Genomic DNA, 20,103 nt, shown 5'->3' with positions numbered 1-20,103 from the left:
AAGGAAAATTCATAATCTGACACATAATTCATAATCTAAATAGCATAAAATTCATAAGTACATACTGTAAATTCATAATGACATAAAGGAAAATTCATAACGATATAAAGGAAAATTCATAATCACATAAAGGAAAATTCATAATCTGACACATATAATGCAAAATTGCAGATGTACACATCAAACATATTGCAACTATATAGTTCAAATCTAAATATTTTACATAGTATTCATCACATCACTGCTAAACATATCAAGTTCTATTAACACAATCTCAATCTATATCTACATTGTGGTCTAAATTCTTATTAAAATGAACAAACTGTGAACCCCCAGAGCTTGGATGTACGAGATATCCATCACGAGCAATCTCTGATATATTTTCCAAGACCAATGATTGGACAGAGCCCTTTGTAATTGAAGCAAGCTTGTTTGCAGCACTCTTTCTCCCCCTTACTGCATTGTACTTCTTCTCAATAACACTACTACTCCTTTTATTTCTCACACCTTTACTCCTCCGGCTTGAAGGGTCTTGGACAATACCACTTGAAGAAGACACAACACCCTCCTCAATATTCACATCCCCAATCTCAGCTTCAACGTTTTTCCTTGCATTCTCAACAGCTTCATCACAGAATTGTCTAGCAACACTGTTATCTTGACTACAAACAATAAGTCTTTGAAATTTCCTACTAATCTCAACAGCCCAAATTGAAGAAGGGACACCAACATTATAAAACACAGATGCAATGTCCACATTTCTACCCTCAACAACCTTTTTAGTCCATCTTTTAAGAATGTATTTATCGGGAATACTAGAAACACAGTGCACATGAAGTATATGTAAGCAATGGTAGCAAAGTATTCCCAATTCTGAAAACAGCTTGCAACTACAACATATATCCAAATTAATTGGCTTAAAAGTTACTTCATGCCTTATGATGTCTATGTCTGGTCGCCACACGTGATACTTGCACTTACATCCATCATTCAACACCATTTCTTGATAACAAGAGCTACCTTTTATAAATTGTTCCTCGAACAAAAAATATATCTCAATCGTATATACCTCTCTAGCATGTGAAAGGAGTTTCACATGATCCATCATCATGGCAGGTACTCCTTGAGAACACCGAAAATCTTCACCATTTTCCTTACTTCTCCATTCAGAAATAACACTCACAAAGGATGAATAAAAATCACATAAACCAACAGTCTTAGACAACCTCCTAGAAATTGAATGATTTGTAGTTTCACTCCTTTGAGAAGATAAAATACCCCCGGAAAAATAATCCTTGTTAAATGCTGGACACCACTTCTCCCTACAATCATAAAGCTTCTCTAGCCACGTATTCTTATGACACTTATATTCTGTAACCATCCTGAAAAGTTACAACACATGTTTACTAAGCTTATTCTGAAAATTCATAATCTCATATTAAAAAGTTCATAATCATATAACAGAAAATATATAATGACATAACAAAAAATTTAGAATTGTATAACTGTAAATTCATAATCTCATATTAGAAAGTTCATAATCATATAATAGAAAATACATAATGACATAACAGAAAATTCAGAATTGTATAATGTAAATTCATAATTTTTATCCCCTGTTGAATACACAGTATAACTGACTAAAAATACAAAAATATGATATTGTACCCAATGATCAAAGTAAATAATAACATACCTTGTCCAATAAACTTCAAACTCAGCTTCAGTCTCGGTGTATTTCAACACACAATTGAACATATCCAGAAAATCCTTATGATTCCTTAAGCCTTGATATGCTTCTTCGAATTCTCACCAATATGCCATATGCAAAGACGTTGGCGTGATGTAGGAAACACCATAGAAATGCCAGCAGCCATAGCTGAACATTGATCCGTCATGATAGTCTGTGGACACTTGCCATCCATGGATCTTAAAAACGCTCTAAACAACCACGCAAATGACTCTATCCTCTCATTCATAAAAAACGCACATCCAAACATTACATTCATGCAATGATGGTTCATCCCTACAAAAGGACTACAAATCATATCATATTTGTTAGTGCGATATGTTGTATCGTGCACTAACAAATCACCAAACACCTCATAATCCCTTCTCATTTAACCATCCCTCCAAAAAAAACTACACAATCTTCCATCCAAATCAACTTCACAAGAAATCAACCTCATTAGATTGCCTCCTCCTAAATATTTCAATCAAAGAATTGGAATCAGTTCCATCCAAACACTTCAAACTCTCAGAAGCCATCGAATTGTAAGCATCGCGATTGGTAAAGCCAACCAATGGAGAACCCCCTGACTGATATTTCGAAAACCTCATACCATCCGCCAATTCAACACCACTATTCTTCATATCTTTTAAATATTCAAGATTATTATTTCCCACTTTTCTATGCGAACGGAGCAAATGACTCTTGCCAAATGAACATAACTCATGATTGTGCTCTTTCACATGTTTTGTAACTGTCCACATCCCATCGCCCCCCACTTCAAACTGAACAAGTGCACCACAACCAGTCCTTATATCAATTTTTGAATAAATCTTAACACCACTATTGGGTTTCTCCTTATACCCAGCCTTAGCACAGAAGAACCTCTTCATCTGAATTGACTTAGTAGATGCCTTATAACGTTGTTGACATTTTCTCACACTAAAACCAACTCTGTATGCATATCCATTATATAACTCAAAAGCTTCATCACCATTATTTACTACAACACCAACCAAGTATTCATCAACTGCAATTGCAACAAAAATATAACCACAGCTATACCAACTACTAAATTATGAATGTGCAGGTCAACTATAATGAATATAATATGCTACAATAGAAAATTCATAATCTCATATGAGAAAATTCATAATCTCACAGAAGAAAATTCATAATATCATATCAGAAAGTTCATAAGAGAAACAGAGTATCAATAACAGAAAATTCATAACCTCAAAACTGTGAATTCATAACAGAAACAGAGTATTAATACCAATCGCAACATTACTGACATTCAAATTGCATATAATCACCATGAATCAGTACCTACAACTACCAGAAACCACATTCATGTTAAAAAGCTAAGAAAAGAACCTGGACTTGAAGACGAGCCACCAATGTCAATGTTTAACTCTACTTGATCAGTGCTTATTGAATCACCAACAAAATCTTCATTCACTGAATATATGCAAACAGAGTAACATACCAGTTATACCAGTTAATATGTTATGAACATAGTACTATTAAATTATGAACATTCATACCACATGCATGAACAGAGTATCAAAATTCATAATTGTGTAACAGAAAATACATAATCTCATATTGTAAAATTCATAACAGAAACATAGTACTAATAACAATTGCAACATTATGAACATTCAAACTGCATAGATACTGAACAAACACCGATAAAAACAAACTAAATCTTCAACATGCTAAAATCTCATAAATCAAACGAAATCGAACGCATAAAATCGAACGAACCTGGAATCGCAGAAATCAAATCACCGATCGAATCTTCTCCACGAACCGCTGTCTCCTCCATCTACGAGTTCAAATCAATCAATCGTGAATAAGAAAGAATTGTGAATATCGGATCGAATCAATCGAGAATGGGAGAGAGAATTGTTAAACTGCCAAAATCAGAACTGCCTTCAAACTCGATACTAACGCCGTTAATAGAACAGTGAATTTTTTTTTAAGTGACACCAAAAACGACGTCGTTTGGAAGCGTGTTGACCAAGCATAGTGAACACGTTTCCACGACATAATTTATTGGGTCAGGTTTACTATAAAGATTTGGGTCATTATATTGGGCTTCAATGATTTGGGTCAGTAGGCCTGATTTCTATACTGAGAGTTTAGGTTTAAATTTTGAAAACTTACCAATTTATGTAGTATAATGTTGTAATTAATTATGTTATGTGTAGTATATTAATAGGAATATACTATTAATTTTGTAGATATTTATTGTGTAGATGCATGGTCCTCACAATTGTAAGATTGCATGAATATTAGGTAGATTTTTAAAATATTAAACTAACATAATTTTTGTACCCTTATTGTATTAAATTGTATTAATGTAGTTTGAATTGAAGGTACATTATTAAAAAAAAAAATGTACCCTTTAAAAATGTACATTTAAAAAATGTACCTTATGTATATAAATAATGTACCAATTGTATATTAAAAATGTACTCTATATTTATGGTCCACAAAAATTTTGTGGAGCATGTTGTATGCCATAATTATTGTAATTATGTTATGTGGACTAAACTTATTTTTACAAATTTAAGTTTTGTAATAATAGGATAATTACTTACGTGCCAAATTATTGTGTGTACCATGGTATACACAATTGTATGGAACAAAGAATTGACTGTACATTTTTAATATATTAAAACTACATTAGTTTTGTACTCCAGTTATATTACTAGCTCCCTCACGGTACATTATATAAATTATTGTACCCTTTTTTGAAGAATAAATTAATGTACCCTTATTATATTAATTTATTAGTTTCAAAAAATGTACATTATCTACATAAATGATCTAAACTGAAGTTTCTAAAAAATGTATTTTTTAAACTATGATCCACACAATATGATGGAACATGGGCCATGAAATAAGGATTACAATGTAGTTATGTGTAATGAATTTATGTTTTTACTTTGCAATTTAGGTTGTCTAATAATGGTCCAATTACTTATGTTTTGTGGACTATAATTTTAATTGCAATTATTATGGCACTCATGTGCGTTTTGTTTACTTATATATCTCAAAAAATTTGGATAATTCATCATCAACAAATACCGATGCTCAAGGTACAGACCAAAGTACTGCAACTATTCATAGAAGGTCTTCAATTGGCAGGTGTTTTACTCAACAAATGTTGTGTACAAAGAAGTTTTCAATAATGTGTAATCAAATTACAATTTTATTCATTTCAAATTTATTAGATTTTCAATAACTATATTTTATACTGTATATTCCATATACTATACATATGGTCGTGCATCGCACGGGTGAAACTACTAGTATTAAAGAATACCAAAAATTTAAGCAATTAGAATTCTCACCATTAATATTAAAAAAAGATTTAATACCTCCATTGGTCCTCCGAGTATTAGCCATATACCAATTGTGGTCATCCAACTCTTAAACGGCCACGAGATGTCCTCCAAGTTTTTAAAAATAACCACCCGTGGTCCTCCCGTTAAGTCTGTTGTCAAATGGCCGTTAAGTTTGAGGGTAAAGCTGTAACACCCTGTGTTACGACATTCAAACCCGGATTAATTATTAAATTAATCCCGTTAACAATAGTTAGAAATGATTTAATTTGGTTAGGATTCCATTAATTAATTAATGTGGTCCACAATGGATCGCTGACCCTTGCCTAAACTAGAGCCTTAAGCCTGTTAGAAATAAAGAAAGTGGGCCTTACCATTCAGATTACAAATAGGATTTCCTAAATATATAAGTAGGAGATTAGGAAGCATTTAGAACCTCTCTCCCTTCTCATAACCCTAATACACAAAATTCCCCAAAGAATCCTAGCCAAGGAATTCCCCACCACCAAGTCTAGGAAGATCAATCGAAGGAGAATCTTAGAGAAGGACCTTAGTAGCCAAGGGAAAATTGATTAAGGCAAAGAGTTAACCCATGTCTTACAAAACCGACTTTCCTTGCTATTGTTTATTGATTGGCTCTGTTGGTTTATTGAATGTGTGATTTTGTATATATATCTTGTTAGAGCTTGTCTTTAGGTTTATATGGTGAATTCTTGTTGTTCTTGATAATCTTGATGGTCTTGTGTGATGATTGACAGGTTCTTGTATGTAATTATGTTTAGAGCTTGTCCTTAGGATTTATATTGTGAATCTTGTTGTTGTGATGTTCTTGGTGTTCTTGGGTGGGTTTATGCATGCTCGGGTGTTATTCTAGGTTTAGGGCTTGTTGCCAAAGCTTGGTATGATCGAGTTCTTGAGGTTCTTGATGATCTTGAATCGTTGTGTATTTATTCTTGATTCTTGGCATGATTAGTGCGTGTATTTGGGCTTTAATTCTGTTGGTTCCTTGGTCTAATTCTTGGTGTTCAAGTCCCTATTGTTGGTGTTATGTATTGGGATGTATTTGGATTTGGATTTCAATTTCGGTGTAATTGAGGAATTCTCGGGTTTGCAAAGTGCCAAATTAACATCGTATCAGCGGGGGGTCGGTGGGGGGACGAATCCCCACCAGCCCACCCGCCAGTACCCGTCCACCGTACCGGCGGGTGGTCGTACCCGTTGGTATAGGACCGCTAACCGGCAGGTGCACGGCGGGTGGCCGTCCACCCGCTGGTACGGGCGATGTATTATGCTGTTTTACCCCGTTCATTGTTTCCCCGTGCCCCGTTGTGCCCCGTTTGGTGTTTATGAGTCTCGTGCGATGTTTCGGGTACCGTTTTAGGAGTTGTGTGTAGTGGTTATTGTTATTGTTGAGCTTTGTTGTTGTTGTTGTTGAGAATTGACTATTGTTGTTGATTGAGTATTGATGGTTGCTGGTATCATTGCGCATTGGTTATTGTGATTGATTTGTCCATGATGAGAAAAGAAATGTGATTGGTGGAAAATATTTGTTGGCGGTTTAGCACAACGAGTGCTCGGTCATTGTGTTATAGGCACAGACCCCCCTTGATTAGTGTGCTAAAGGCATAGATCAAGTTATTAGCAATGTAGTGCCATGTCATTGTGTTATAGGCACTGACCCATTGATTACTGTGCTATAGGCACAAATCATGTGTTAATGGTACTGTGGTGCTATCAGATCGATGGTTTTGTTGGCGGTATGTCGGTGGGGAACATGCGTGCTCCGGAGGAATAAGGGAGGCGATATAAGGGTGGCCTGGAGGTACATGTTGGAACTGATATAAGGATGGAGAGGAGTAAAGGTTGGAACTTGGTATAAGGTTGGAGCATGGACATGTGTGTTGTGACTGTCTGTTATTATTGTTGAGCCTTATTATTATCTTGTTTGTTGCTTAGCCTTGTTACTGTCCCACCTTGTGGTTTTAGGTTGCATGCTAGTATCCTTATGTTGTTTTATAATGTCCAGTCTGTTGCCGTGTCTCGAATATTGATCTTGATTTTAAAGCTAGCGTTGCTTAGAATTATATATATATATATATTCCAGTCTCAAAATGATTTCTATATTTATACTTATTGTACTCAACGGGTGGAAGTGGGTTACCAGCATTATTCGCTGACGGTTGTTACACCATATGTTTTCAGGTACAGATCAGTAGCTTCGGAGTGTGCTAGATGGACACGAGGACCTAGCTTAGATAGTTTTAGTCTTTGTAGATGGTCGGCGTGCCTTGATTTGTATTTTGGATATTACACTTGGATCATGTTCTGCTTAGTTAGTTAGCCTGTGCATCTAAGTTCTCAAGCTTAGATGTGGCATAGCACCCTGAATTTTATTGTGTAATCTGTGCTCTGTTTGGGATATTAATGTTAGATTGCCTTAATTTCATAAGCTTTAAATGTTTTAAAAATTAGGGGTGTTACAGTTGGTATCATAGCCTATGTTCGTCCCTAGAACAAGGCCTTTAAGACAAGACTTTAGGACGTTAAATTGAAACTCTAGGTGTTTAAATACTTAGGACTTAGGAATTTTAGGACGTGCGGTGAGATTGTGAGTTTTTTTACCGTTTCCTGCTTAATTTTCCTTTAATATACTCTTTACCTAGTTTAAAGTTCTTATAATTGAAACACCAAGGTAAGGGTGCGAGCCCCTGACTTACACCTAAGACCGATGTTGATCCTGTAGAGCCCGGAATGGCACCATCGAGAAACCAGGCAAGGACCCCTGAGCCCCCTGCCCACGATCAGCTAACCCAAAATCTACAACAGTTAACTCAGGTCGGCCAGGCACTGAGCAATGCCATCCTTAACAATAACAACCGACCACCCTCGAACGGGAACCATGATGTGGCTCGCCAAGTGTCAAACCATCGCCCACCTATTTTCGCGGGAGAAGAAGATCCTACGACGCTCGAGGAATGGATCCGAACGTTTGACAAAATCTTCGAGGTAGTGGAATGCCCAGAGGAACGCCGCGTCGAGCTGGCGTCGTTCTACTTTGGACATAAGGCCAATCTATGGTGGGTTCACGAAGGACCTACTTGTAGACAAGAACCTGGTTTCAACTGGGAAACCTTAAAAATCAGATTACGGGAACGCTTTTACCCCGCACACGTAAGAGCAGCCACGTACGAGGAGTTCCTCCACCTGAAACATGGAATCGCTACGGTGGTGGAATACCACAAGCGATTCCTAGAATTGGCCCGTTTCGCACCTGAATTGGTGCCTATGGAGACAACTAAGGTAGAGAAATTCATTGCGGGTCTCAACTTCGAGGCCCGGAAGTTCTTAACCGTAAGCAAACCAAGAACCCTCAACGAAGCCTATGCTAGTGCCGCCGACCTTTACCGGATTCAACTACTACAACGGGGAGTCTAGGAACAAGTTGGGAGAAGGAACAACGGGAGTAAAGGCCCTAACTTAAAGAGGGCGAAAAACGAGTCCAACGCAATGGCGACTAACCCACAAATCCAAGGGCCACCGGCAAAATATGACGAGGCTAGCGGAAGGCAATTCCCTTGTAGAAGGTGTGGCAAGGAGCATCGGGGCACGGATTGCCAAGAGAACGCCTTACGATGCTACAATTGCGGGGAAGGAGGTCACAAAAGCTTGCAATGCAACCAACCCACAAGTGCGAGACCCTCAATCACGATGGAACAAGGGAATACGAACAACCGGGGAAGCTATGGAGCACCCGGGAAGGTGTACGACTGTACGTCATCAGTTGAACCCGAGCTGGCATTGAAGCCGAAGCCGAGGCGGGAATCGGCACCGAAGACGTAGCCTTGGGAGACGAGAACCCTACGAATCAATTGGAAGAAGAATTTTTTCTAGGATAAAGGGGGCGAATCCTTGTAAACTACCCCTTTTTATCGTAAAACCGTCTACTTAGTTCGACTACTTAGGATCCCCGTATTTTTAATAAAATTAATTAATTAGTTCGATCACCCCATTCTCCGTGCTAATTGGAATCACTGGCTCGTACCCTCTTAGAAATTTTAAAATCTCACGAATCAATACTTGGCAAACGAAAAATAATAACGAGACTCTTATATCATAAGGGAATTGAACTAAGAGTCTGAAAAGAGTGAGCTAAATGTAACAAGTGGGTTTTAAACCCTAAACCTCCCATTCCCACAACTAAGCCTTAACCACTGAACCATCATCATTTCTTAAAACTTAAAGGAGACAAAACCTTCTTAACCCCCATTCCAAATCCCTAAAGCCCAAAATCCCCAAATCAAAACCCTTCTTCTTCCTCCTTTCTCTCTCTCACCCCTCGGCCGAACCGCCAACCCCTGTCGACTGCCCAGCCACTCACTGCTGCACCACCCAGCCACCCCCCGCCGGAGACCCGCTTCCCCCGGACCGCCGAGCCACGACCGAGAGTCGCACAGTAAACCACCGGTGATGCACTACCATCATGACCAACCCAGCCGCACGCCCCCGCACCACCGCTGCCACCCTCCAGCCAACGTGAAGCTGATACCCACGTTCCACCGTCGTCGACGTCCCCGAGCCGTAACTGAGCCAACAACCACTGTGGCTCTGTTGTTCACCGTGCTCACCGGAAAAGCCGCCGGAAAAGTCACCGGAAATTCCGCCGAAAAAGCAAAACCCCAACCGCGACTACTCTATAAAAATCCAACGATGCCGAGGAGACCAGCCAATGCCCGAGTCCCGGAATGGAACAATGCCGATTACACGGTATTGGGAGGTAAAGCGCTCTAACCCGATCAATTCTCTCAAGAATTGGTTGATATGCTTAAGTTTCAAAGTTAGTTAGAAATGTACTTGGAAATAAAGAGCGATACATACCCCGAGTTTGTGAAAGAGTTCTACCACCACTTGGTAGCTACCAAGCACGGGGACAAGTAGGAGATCACCTCCAAAGTCCGAGGTAAAGAAATAGTACTTGTGATTGGTGGAAAAAATTTGTTGGCGGTTTAGCACAACGAGTGCTCGGTCATTGTACTATAGGCACAGACCCCCCTTGATTAGTGTGCTAAAGGCATAGATCAAGTTATTCGCACGGCGGTGCCATGTCATTGTGCTATAGGCACTAACCCCTTGATTACTGTGCTATAGGCACAAATAATGTGTTAATGGTACTTCGGTGCTATCAGATCGGTGGTTTCGTTGGCGGTATGTCTGTGTGTTGCATGCGTGCTCCGGAGGAATAAGGGAGGCGATATAAGGGTGACCTGGAGGTACAGGTTGGAACTGATATAAGGATAGATAGGAGAAAAGGTTGGAACTTGGTATAAGGTTGGAGCATCGACATGTGTTGTGACTGTCTATTATTATTGTTGAGCCTTATTATTATCTTGTTTGTTGCTGAGCCTTGTTATTGTCCTATCTTGTGGTTTTAGGTTGCATGCTAGTATCCTTATGTTGTTTTATAGTGTCCAGTCTGTTGTCGTGTCTTGAGTATTGATCTTGATTTTAAAGCTAGCATTGCTTAGAATTATATATATATATATATATATATATATATATATATATATATATATATATATATATATATATATATATATATATATATATTCCAGTCTCAAAATGATTTCCTATATTTATACTTATTGTACTCAACGGGTGGGAGTGGGTTACTAGCATTATTCGCTGACGGTTGTTACACCGTATGTTTTCAAGTACAGATTAGTAGCTTCGGAGTGCGCTAGATGGACACGAGGACCTAGCTTAGATAGTTTTAGTCTTGGTAGATGGCCTGCGTGCCTTGATTTGTATCTTGGATATTAAACTTGGATTATGTTCTGTTTAGTTAGTTAGCGTGTGCATCTACGTTCTCAAGCTTAGATGTGACATAACACCCCGACTTTTATTGTGTAGTCTCTGCTCTGTTTGGGATATTAATGTTAGATTTCCTTTATTTCATAACCTTTAAATGTTTTAAAAATTAGGGGTGTTACAAAAGCTATCATTTCACATATATATGCTCCATCACCTTCCTCAACTCTTCCTTCCTCATGCTGTCAACTTTTCCCTCCCTCTTGGCCAAAAGTGAAGACAAGAAGCAACGACGGTTGTGCTTTGGTCTTGCGGCGTAGCGGCGTTGTGACTCTCAGACCTCTGTTTCTCTTCAGCTCTCTTCCAACTTCGCACAGCAGGGCTGAGCAGTCTCTGGCGACGTTCCTAGTTTCAGTGAAGCAGTGTAGGCCGGCGAGCTCCTCCGACATGGGTTTCCTTTTTCGGCGAAGGGTACCAGCGTGAGGCTGTGGTGCGCGGTGCTAGAAGGCTTCGATGACGACGGGACGTGTAGTGGTCTTCCGACAGCGAGAGACAGCACCGGCGACCCTGTTTCTGGCCTCCCTTCTCTCGTTGTCGGCTGTTTCGGTGAGAGTCCGATGAAGCAGGGACGATCTTTGTTTTCACCGGCGAAGTAGAGCAGCAACGGCGTTTGTCTAGGACCTTCTCGTTACCCTCGCCACTCAAAATAGCATCTTGCAAAGCAGCACCATAGGCAACGACTTCATCAAGATTGATGCTCTTGTAGAGTTCCTTATCATTGAAGAAGTCCTGCAACAGTTGCTGAACCTTGGGAATTCTAGTGGAGCCACCAACAAGGACGACATCATAAACAGTGTTCTTGTCCATCCTGGCATCTCTCAAACACTTCTCAACTGGTTCCATACACTTCCTAAAAAGACTCATGTTCAACTCTTCAAATCTGGCACGTGTAATGGTGGAGTAGAAATCAATATCCTCAATAAGAGAGTCAATCTCAATTGTGGTCTGAGCGGTGGATGAAAGAGTCCTTTTTGCCCTCTCACATGATGTTCTCAACCTTCTAAGAGCCCTAGGGCTCCTTGTGATGTCCTTCTTGTTCTTTCTCTTGAATTCCTGAACAAAGTGATTAACCATCCTGTTATCGAAGTCTTCACCTCCAAGATCGACGAAGTGAGTCCATTCGTAACACATGTTGTTCTAATGTTTATGAAATCTTGTAATCCATCCTGTGTCGCCTGCTCTAATATGAAACTGTTAATTATTAGTTAAGGTTTATTAGCTTTCAAAAAAAAAAAAAAAAAGTTAAGGTTTATTAGAGTGGCATAGGTAGGTAGAAATCATCCAGTGCATGCACTCACTCTCTATTAATGGTTGTGAACTAAACGAAGTAGGAGGTCATGTATGTGAAATGACAGCTTTACCATCAAACTTAACGCTCATTTGACAGCAAACATAATGGAGGACCACGAATGGTTATTTTTGAAAAGATAGAGAATGTCTCGTGGTCGTTTAAAAGTCGGATAACCATAGTTGGTATATGGCTAATACTCAGAGGACCATTGGAGGTATTAACTCATTAAAAAAAATATCAAAAACAAAATTTCACTCATATCACTATTAATATTTAGTGGTTTTGCCATGTTTAGTCCTAAACTTTCAAATTGATCATATGTGGTCCTTCGACTTTCAAATTTAACCATTCGTGGTCCCAGTTAACCACCCATGTCCTTCGACTATTAAATTTTAACCAACCATGGTCCTTTCAAGAGGACTACAACTTGTTAAATTTCAAAACTTGAAGGACCATGGGTGGTTAACTTAGACCAGGAATGGTTAAATTTGAAAGTCAAAGGACCACAAAGGGTCAATTTGAAAGTTAAGGACTAAACAGGGCAAAATCACTATATTCGGAAGACCTCAAATGGTATTAACTTATATTTAAAAATTGAAAAAAGAAAAGTGACAATGTTACAAATAAAATATTTAATTAGAATTCTCCAAAAAGGTACCGAAAGGATTGTAAGAAATGGGAGAGACACCCTTTTCTGGTTGGATACTTCGTTGGCTGAATCTCCCCTCAAGGAGGTAGTTTCTGATCCTCTTCCTCTGCCTGAGTTATATAAACCAGTAGCAAGTTACTGGGATGATGTTGAGGGCTGGAAATGGCATGAACTGGAACAGGTTCTACCAAAAACTTTTCTAGATAAGCTAGAGGCTGTTATGATCTGTAGTAACTCTGAGGATAACGACTCTTTCGAATGGAGAAATGAGCCATCAGGCAATTTCTATGTTAGCTCGGCCTACGAATTTTCAACTTGCTCGTTTAATTCTGTCGATGTAGCGAAGTGGAACAATATCTGGAAATTGAGCGTGGCAAATCGAATTCGTTTCTTTATTTGGCTTGCTAAACATAATAGGCTCATGACTAACTCCTATAGGTTCATATGCGGCTTGGCTAGCAGTGCCATATGCGTTTGTGTCATGATGCCATCGAAGACACGGAACATGTCTTAAGGCATTGCCCAGTAGCTGATGTGGTCTGGATGTCAGTTTTCCCGGGGCAACGTGACCAGCTTATGACTACACCATTTGCTACCTGGCTTGATTGCGGACTCATCGAAGAAATCACTGCAAGGATAGTTCTCTTTTTGCCATCACGTTGTGGTGGATTTGGAAATGGCGCAATGATGCTATCTTCAACAATATAATAATTGTAGGCCTCTTACTGTAAAGGTCACATGGATCATGTCATAGATGGAAACAATTAGCAAATCATTTGATAGGGCTTTCCTTAATATCAGTCCAGGTGGAAGCAGGAGCTGAGAGAAGCTTATATTAGCTGGTCCAAACCGTCAGTTGGTTGGGTTAAAATTAACACAGATGGTGCATCCGATAAGAAGTCATACATAGCTACCTGTGGAGGTTCAATCAAAGATAGTAATGGACATTGGATGGCAGGCTACGTTCATAATATATATAGGCGTATGCTCTCCGTTGGAAGCAGAGGTACCATAAAGGTTTCAATCGTCTTTTACTTGAATGTGATTCTAGCGAGGTGGTGGGATGCTTGAACAACTCTTCCAGACCCAGCAACGTGATTCACAACTTGGTGGTTGCATGTAGACAGGAGCTTCATCTTTGTGATCAATGAGACAATGACAGGTTGTCTTAATAGCTCGGGAGTAGAATTGTTTGGCTGACGCCCTTGCTGCTATGGCCAAACATTTTCCCAACGGCTTACATGTTATTAAGAATCCCCCAGATGGAGTCCTTAACTTTCTGTTAGATGATCTTGAAGCTAAGGCATGCCTTCTTGACGGCATGTATATACTCCTTAACCTACTCGTTGTACTCGGGTGCTCCCCTTCCAAGTAATATAAAAACTAAATTAGAATTCTAATTATTCATATGAAAAAGGGAAAATGGCGAGTTTAGTCCTTGAGTTATAATGGTAGTGATGACTCAGTCCCTGAGTTATGACCGTATCTTTTTTTAGTCCCTTAGTTATGAGCTAAGTGACACATTTGGTCCTTGACCATTAAAACTAATGGAGAAATTAAAAAATATTTAAAATTTTAAAGGTAAAGTAGGAAATTCACATTTTATTCAATTTCTTATATCGAAACCACTTTTGCAACATTATTTTCAATTTCCTAGCATTCTATTTCAAGATTTTTCAACTACAAAAACAATTAATAATCTGCATATGACGTGTTAGTAACCTGAATCTCGTATAAGGAACCTGTGACTCAGTAGGAACACTTTTTTTTGAAAACAACAAGAGAACACTTGATCATTAAAAATATAGATTTTATTCATGTCCACAGAAAAAGAAAAATTTGCTGAAGAGTGTGCCCAACTTAGGCATATGCCGTGAAAACACAAGAAACCAACTGGTTGGTTTGCTGGATGGTCATGGAAGTGAGAAGCTAGAAATATTGATGGCAACGGCTATGGAAATTTACCCGACTAGATTTGGTCACTGTGTGTAGGTAAAAAGAGTGAGCTAACAGACTACTTTTTTTCTGCGGTAATCGAAAAAGAGTGATATTGGATCTGGTGGAAGAGGAGAGGGTTCACATCATATAACACTCGCCGACTGTGATCATTTTGCCGCTCTGTCTCACACCTTCGCTGCCCTCTCACCGTCGCAGTTTCTCCTCTGCCAACCATCGCCTCTTCCCTCCCCGGCCTGCCGACTTCGCCTCTTCCCTCATCAACATCCTACAGGTTAGTCTTCAACTCTAGGTTAGTCTTAATTATATTGTTCAATTTTTCATATTTGAAAGTTGTGAATGTTCTTAAATCCTAGGTTAATTGTTGGATTATTAGGTTTGAGGAGGTATAACAAGTGTGAATGCTCATATTAAAATTTTCTTCATTTTTTTTTAATCTCTGGACAGTAGTAGAATAGAGCAAGCTAGTGTTGGAAGATCGGAATTGTAGTATGTATCCTAACCCTCCGAATAAGGGTAGCTTTTAATGCCTAAATTGTATGGGTATTCAAAATGACAACATGAGTAGTATAAGTGATTGTTTCTCTTATAATTAGGAGTTTTGTCATTCTTGTGTGGGATAGATCATAGATGTATATGTACCTACTAATCTATTGATTACCTCACTCCAATGTATGGATTCATCGGTATAATTTGCTTATCTTGCATGTTCTCTAGAGAGCGCCCCTCCCTTGGTACAGGAAAGTTGGCATTGTTTTCCTGGAAACCAATTGTACTTGCAGCCATTTCATCTACATGGTTATGCCAAGCAAAAACCGGTCTATACCCAGTCAAGTCTCTAGTCTCAGTAACATCATGAAGATTATCAATGGGAGAGGGTGGGGGGTGGGAGTGGATAGTTTTTTATCATATAAACAGTAAGAAGAATATTGGAAAATATTATATACAGCAGAGATTGAAAAAGTGGTAGCACCTGCTTTCTAGAATTGAGGCATTGAACAAATGACTAATATCATGCTTGTTGCCTTCATTCTTATCCTTTAAAAAGTGAACTTTTCTTTATATATGTTAAACATTCAAAGTTCACTGAGGTATTTGTTTCAATGATCCATGAACAAACCATGTGTGTATGTGTAGGCAAATTATGTTGTGCATCCATGTGCACCATGCATGGTGCACATGGTTGCAAAAACGACGTCGTTTTGACTAAAAACGCGCATCCACTTAAAAAAAAAATCAGTTTCGATTCCCAGCAACAACATTATGTTGTGCATAATTTGAACTATATATCCAGAATCAATGAACTAAAAATCCAGAATTAATGAACTAAAAATCCATAATGAATGAACTAAATATCCAGCATGAATGAAAAAAAAAAAAAATCAGTTTCGATTTCCGTCTAAATATCCAGAATCAATGAACTAAAAATCCAAAATCAATGAACAACATAACGATGTTGAGGGGAATCGAAACTGAATTTTTTTTTAAAGTGGGACGCGCGTTTTTAGTCAAAAAGATGTCGTTTTTGCAACCGTATGCACCATACGTCGTTTTTGCAACCGTGTGCACCCTCATAACCATCCGTATGTGTATGTGTGTGTGTTGGACTTGTGTTTTTCAAATTAGGTTCCTGTTTAATAAAGCTTATTTAAGTTTATTGTTGAGGTACTAGATTAAATAGCCCCCTGTTTACATGTTTGGAAAAGAATTATGGATTATGGATTAACACAACACTAGACATATTTACCCAATAATCTATAAGCAAGTTGAAGTAGATTATATAGATAATCATGCACTGTAATTGCAATCCACCATATTTACAATCTTTACCGGGACGTATACTAGTAAGCTTCAAAGAGAATAGGATCAGTGCTGCAGGATGTCAAACCCAGAGCTAGGTTCGAAGTCCAGATTGCTGAAGTACCTTTTTAAGTTTGCTTGGAGGAAATGTTCTTCCTATGATGTACTAACCAATGAAGAGAATAAATATAATGTAAAAGCTCTCTGTATTTCATGTCATTACCTTCATTTTCCAAAAGCTTTGGTTGATATTTCCTATATTTCTCCCCTTTATTTTTCATTTTTTTCAGTTCAAGCAGTACTCGAATATTATTTACATACAAGTCCTAAGTCATATTTGCTATAAAAAATTATTATACTTCCCTTTTTCATTCATTGTGTACATGATGACTAGCTTACGATGGACTTGGCTGGTACCGAACCTGGAAACATACACAAGTGCTATTCTTTGGAAATGTCGACAGATTTTTTTCCAATGTCCATATTTTCTGAATCAGTACAGGGCACATCTCTCATTTTGTGAAACAAACAACTGAACACATAGTTAATGTTTTCATCTACTCTTTAAAACTATATTTACTTCTTTATGCTTATATCATCAACTGACATTTTATAGAAGAATTTTAATGGGAGTAACCATCAGCACCACCTTTGACCTATCTTTTGCTCGTAATATCTTCGAGGTTTCAGTTTCAAATGGTACTCATATGGAGGAAAGTATTTCCTAAAAATCAACGTAACAAGCAAAATATAGACTTCTTTTGCAGTCAGGATGGTGATGAATGAAGTTTACCTCTAAATCTCAAATGTAGGAAGACTTTCTGTGGAAGGGAAGATCTATCACAACTTTGATATGAAGCCTCACAATGAAAACATTGAAAACTATAGCAAACTATGATGTGAAAGGACAAACATGTATATGACGAGAAGTAGACAAATACAAGTAATCTTTTTATTGTGTGAGGAAAACAACACTCAATAAACTCTTTCTTGTAGTGCTGACTCAAATGGCCTGGGCTGTATGAATTCATCGTGAATCATACATTAGGTGAATGAAATAGTTGTAATCTATGATTTAGTGTATTTGTCAACTACTGGTGTGAACCATATACGCCAATACGAACCTAACTTTCGAAGTTGAAAAATCACCTCATTGCAGTGGAAACACTTAAGTTGCATATATTTTCAGAGACTGTTCACGTATATAGGTGAGACCTGTCGTGGCAAAAGAGCACCATTAACAATATGTTCAATCTTCTATTATTACTTCATCCTCATCCATGTCTTCATTTACTTCCATCAACACATCGGTTAAATAATCCTTTATGCGCTATAACTTAAATGCGGAAGCACAATTAACAATGATCGCATGTAAATCAAATCAATCAACTAAACAATGTTCATGATCATAAACTTTTAATTAAATAGGGAAGATAGGACTTACTTGGTTCCATTGAAGATGTAATCTCTAAATTGAATGAATCAAGAATATAATGCTTCACCTCTCTGATCCGTATACCTTATTCACCTCCTGATGATACGAAGACTAGAAAACTTAGAGATTTGAAACTGTTAAGATCCCTAGAGTTTTCCTGGGTATTTATAGATGTGATGAGAAACCCTCTTTCAAGAGGAATGGGGAACCTCCTTTAGGAATAGAAATCCCTTTAGGATTGTGACCTCCTTTTAGGAATAGAAATCCCTTTAGGATTGTGAAACCCATAACCTTATCCATTATACATCTTTAACCCTTATAAACTTAAATTTTTACAGAATGAGAGGGAGGGAATTTCACCCAGTAATTCCGCCTTTACACATCACTAATCATCAACGTGAGTACCTTATGAAATTACAACCTTTATTATATAAATCATTGTTAGGAAATGATTATTTCTAACAGTCTCCCACTGATTCATATGAGCATGACACTTTAATTATATGAATCAACGTTAGGAATAAATTATTTCTAACAATCTCCCACTTGATTCATATATGCGTGTCTTTACAATTTTCAATCCTTATTTTGAGCTCACTTAATATGAAAATGTAAAAGTCACCACCTTATCGAACTTTATTAACCGAATCATGGCGGTTACAGGCCTGACATAGCGTCCCGCTCCCTTCCATGTATCACAGTTAATAAGAATTCGAACCATAATAATAAGGTAAAATCCGAAAGTACCTTATTCCTTATGTCTTAAACAAGACCATTGTTATCACTTCTGAATTATGCATAAATAAGTGATCAACATCAACCATATCAAAATCAAAACCTTAATAGATATCTAAGAGTATCATCAACCTGATGTGCTATCAAATATAAATCCATACATGTATGGCAGAGTTAACCGTTATACAAGGACTTTACCAGTATGCCCATCCTTCCAACATGGCCAATGAAGGTCTTGGGCGCCAATCCCTTAGTCAACGGATCCGCGATCATAACATCGGTGCCAATATGCACTATTGATACTCTTTGATTTTGTACCTCCTCCTTAACAGACAGAAATTTCAAATCCATGTGTTTGACACCTCTAGAATATCTGTCGTTCTTTGAGAAGAACACAGCTGCCGTATTATCACAATGAATCCTCAATGGTTTGGCTATAGTGTCGACAATGCCCAAACCAGAAATGAAATTACGCAGCCATGATGATTGAATTGTAGCCTCAAAGCATGCTACAAATTCTGCCTCCATAGTGGAAGTAGCAATGACAGACTCCTTCGCACTTTTCCAAGATACTGCTCCATCAGCAAGTAGGAAAATATATCCGAATGTGGATTTTCGGGTATCCAAACATCCGGCATAGTCTGAGTCTGAATAACCTATAACCTCCAGGTTATTTGTTCTTCTATATGTGAGCATGTGGTCCTTAGTGCCTTGTAAGTATCGTAGGACCTTCTTTGCAGCTTTCCAGTGATGTAGTCCAGGATTTGTTTGATAGCGCCCTAACATACCGACAGCAAAACTAATATCTGGTCGAGTACAAGTCTGCGCATACATCAAACTCCCTACCACAGAAGCATAAGGAAATTTCTCCATTTCCTTACGTTCCAAATCATTTTTCGGACATTGAGACAAACTAAAATTGTCTCCTTTCTGAATTGGAACTGGAGAAGGCAAACAACTTTCCATCTTGTACCTTTCTAAAACTTTGTTAATGTAAGCCTTCTGGGATAAACCTAAAATTCCCTGTGATCTATCACGAAATATTTCTATTCCAATCACATATGAAGCCTCACCCATGTCCTTCATTTCAAAGTTCTTAGAAAGGTATTCCTTAATATCACGCAACATCCCTTTGTCATTGGCAGCTAGAAGAATGTCGTCTACATATAATACCAGGATTACAAACTTGCTTCCATTAACCTTCATGTAGATACACCGATCAACAGTGATCTCTACAAAACCAAATGACAATACAGTATTGTTGATTTCAAGTACCATTGTCTAGAA

The 20,103-nt window shown here is 38.1% G+C and overlaps 4 protein-coding genes across 4 annotated transcripts; 1 reads left to right on the top strand and 3 right to left on the bottom strand.

The window, feature by feature from the left end:
- Positions 1-274: 274 nt before the first annotated feature.
- LOC109184123 (protein FAR-RED IMPAIRED RESPONSE 1-like) lies at positions 275-1,758 on the bottom strand. The gene is made up of 3 exons (XM_019334171.1): positions 1,697-1,758; positions 1,070-1,382; positions 275-976 (listed from the first exon to the last, which is right to left on the bottom strand). The coding sequence occupies exons 1-3, from the start codon at positions 1,756-1,758 to the stop codon at positions 275-277; spliced, it is 1,077 nt and encodes a 358-aa protein (XP_019189716.1).
- Positions 1,759-2,169: 411 nt separating this feature from the next.
- Positions 2,170-3,560, bottom strand: LOC109184122 (protein FAR1-RELATED SEQUENCE 5-like). The gene is made up of 3 exons (XM_019334170.1): positions 3,500-3,560; positions 3,107-3,190; positions 2,170-2,759 (listed from the first exon to the last, which is right to left on the bottom strand). The coding sequence occupies exons 1-3, from the start codon at positions 3,558-3,560 to the stop codon at positions 2,170-2,172; spliced, it is 735 nt and encodes a 244-aa protein (XP_019189715.1).
- A 4,276-nt stretch (positions 3,561-7,836) lies between these two features.
- LOC109184121 lies at positions 7,837-8,520 on the top strand. Its single transcript, XM_019334168.1, has one exon. It carries the CDS (start codon positions 7,837-7,839, stop codon positions 8,518-8,520), a length of 684 nt encoding a protein of 227 aa, XP_019189713.1.
- A 2,781-nt stretch (positions 8,521-11,301) lies between these two features.
- Positions 11,302-12,081, bottom strand: LOC109184120 (heat shock cognate 70 kDa protein 2-like). Its single transcript, XM_019334167.1, has one exon. It carries the CDS (start codon positions 12,079-12,081, stop codon positions 11,302-11,304), a length of 780 nt encoding a protein of 259 aa, XP_019189712.1.
- Positions 12,082-20,103: the final 8,022 nt, after the last annotated feature.

The sequence above is a fragment of the Ipomoea nil genome, unplaced genomic scaffold (genome assembly GCF_001879475.1).
Source record: "Ipomoea nil cultivar Tokyo-kokei standard unplaced genomic scaffold, Asagao_1.1 scaffold1250, whole genome shotgun sequence".
Taxonomy (NCBI): Eukaryota; Viridiplantae; Streptophyta; class Magnoliopsida; order Solanales; family Convolvulaceae; genus Ipomoea; species Ipomoea nil.
This window is presented reverse-complemented; position numbering and strand designations above follow the sequence as displayed.

Bases quoted from the DNA above. Each gene is read 5' to 3' on its own strand.
- LOC109184123 (XM_019334171.1), bottom strand. From the start codon at position 1,758: ATGTTCAATTGTGTGTTGAAATACACCGAGACTGAAGCTGAGTTTGAA. The intron at 1,383-1,696 runs GTATGTTATTAT...GTAACTTTTCAG, and splicing joins TTTGAAGTTTATTGGACAAG to GATGGTTACAGAATATAAGT. The intron at 977-1,069 runs GTATATACGATT...GATGGATGTAAG, and splicing joins TCCTTTCACATGCTAGAGAG to TGCAAGTATCACGTGTGGCG.
- LOC109184122 (XM_019334170.1), bottom strand. From the start codon at position 3,560: ATGGAGGAGACAGCGGTTCGTGGAGAAGATTCGATCGGTGATTTGATT. The intron at 3,191-3,499 runs GTTCGTTCGATT...GCATATATTCAG, and splicing joins TTTGATTTCTGCGATTCCAG to TGAATGAAGATTTTGTTGGT. The intron at 2,760-3,106 runs GTTCTTTTCTTA...TTGCAATTGCAG, and splicing joins TGGCTCGTCTTCAAGTCCAG to TTGATGAATACTTGGTTGGT.
- LOC109184121 (XM_019334168.1), top strand. From the start codon at position 7,837: ATGGCACCATCGAGAAACCAGGCAAGGACCCCTGAGCCCCCTGCCCAC.
- LOC109184120 (XM_019334167.1), bottom strand. From the start codon at position 12,081: ATGTGTTACGAATGGACTCACTTCGTCGATCTTGGAGGTGAAGACTTC.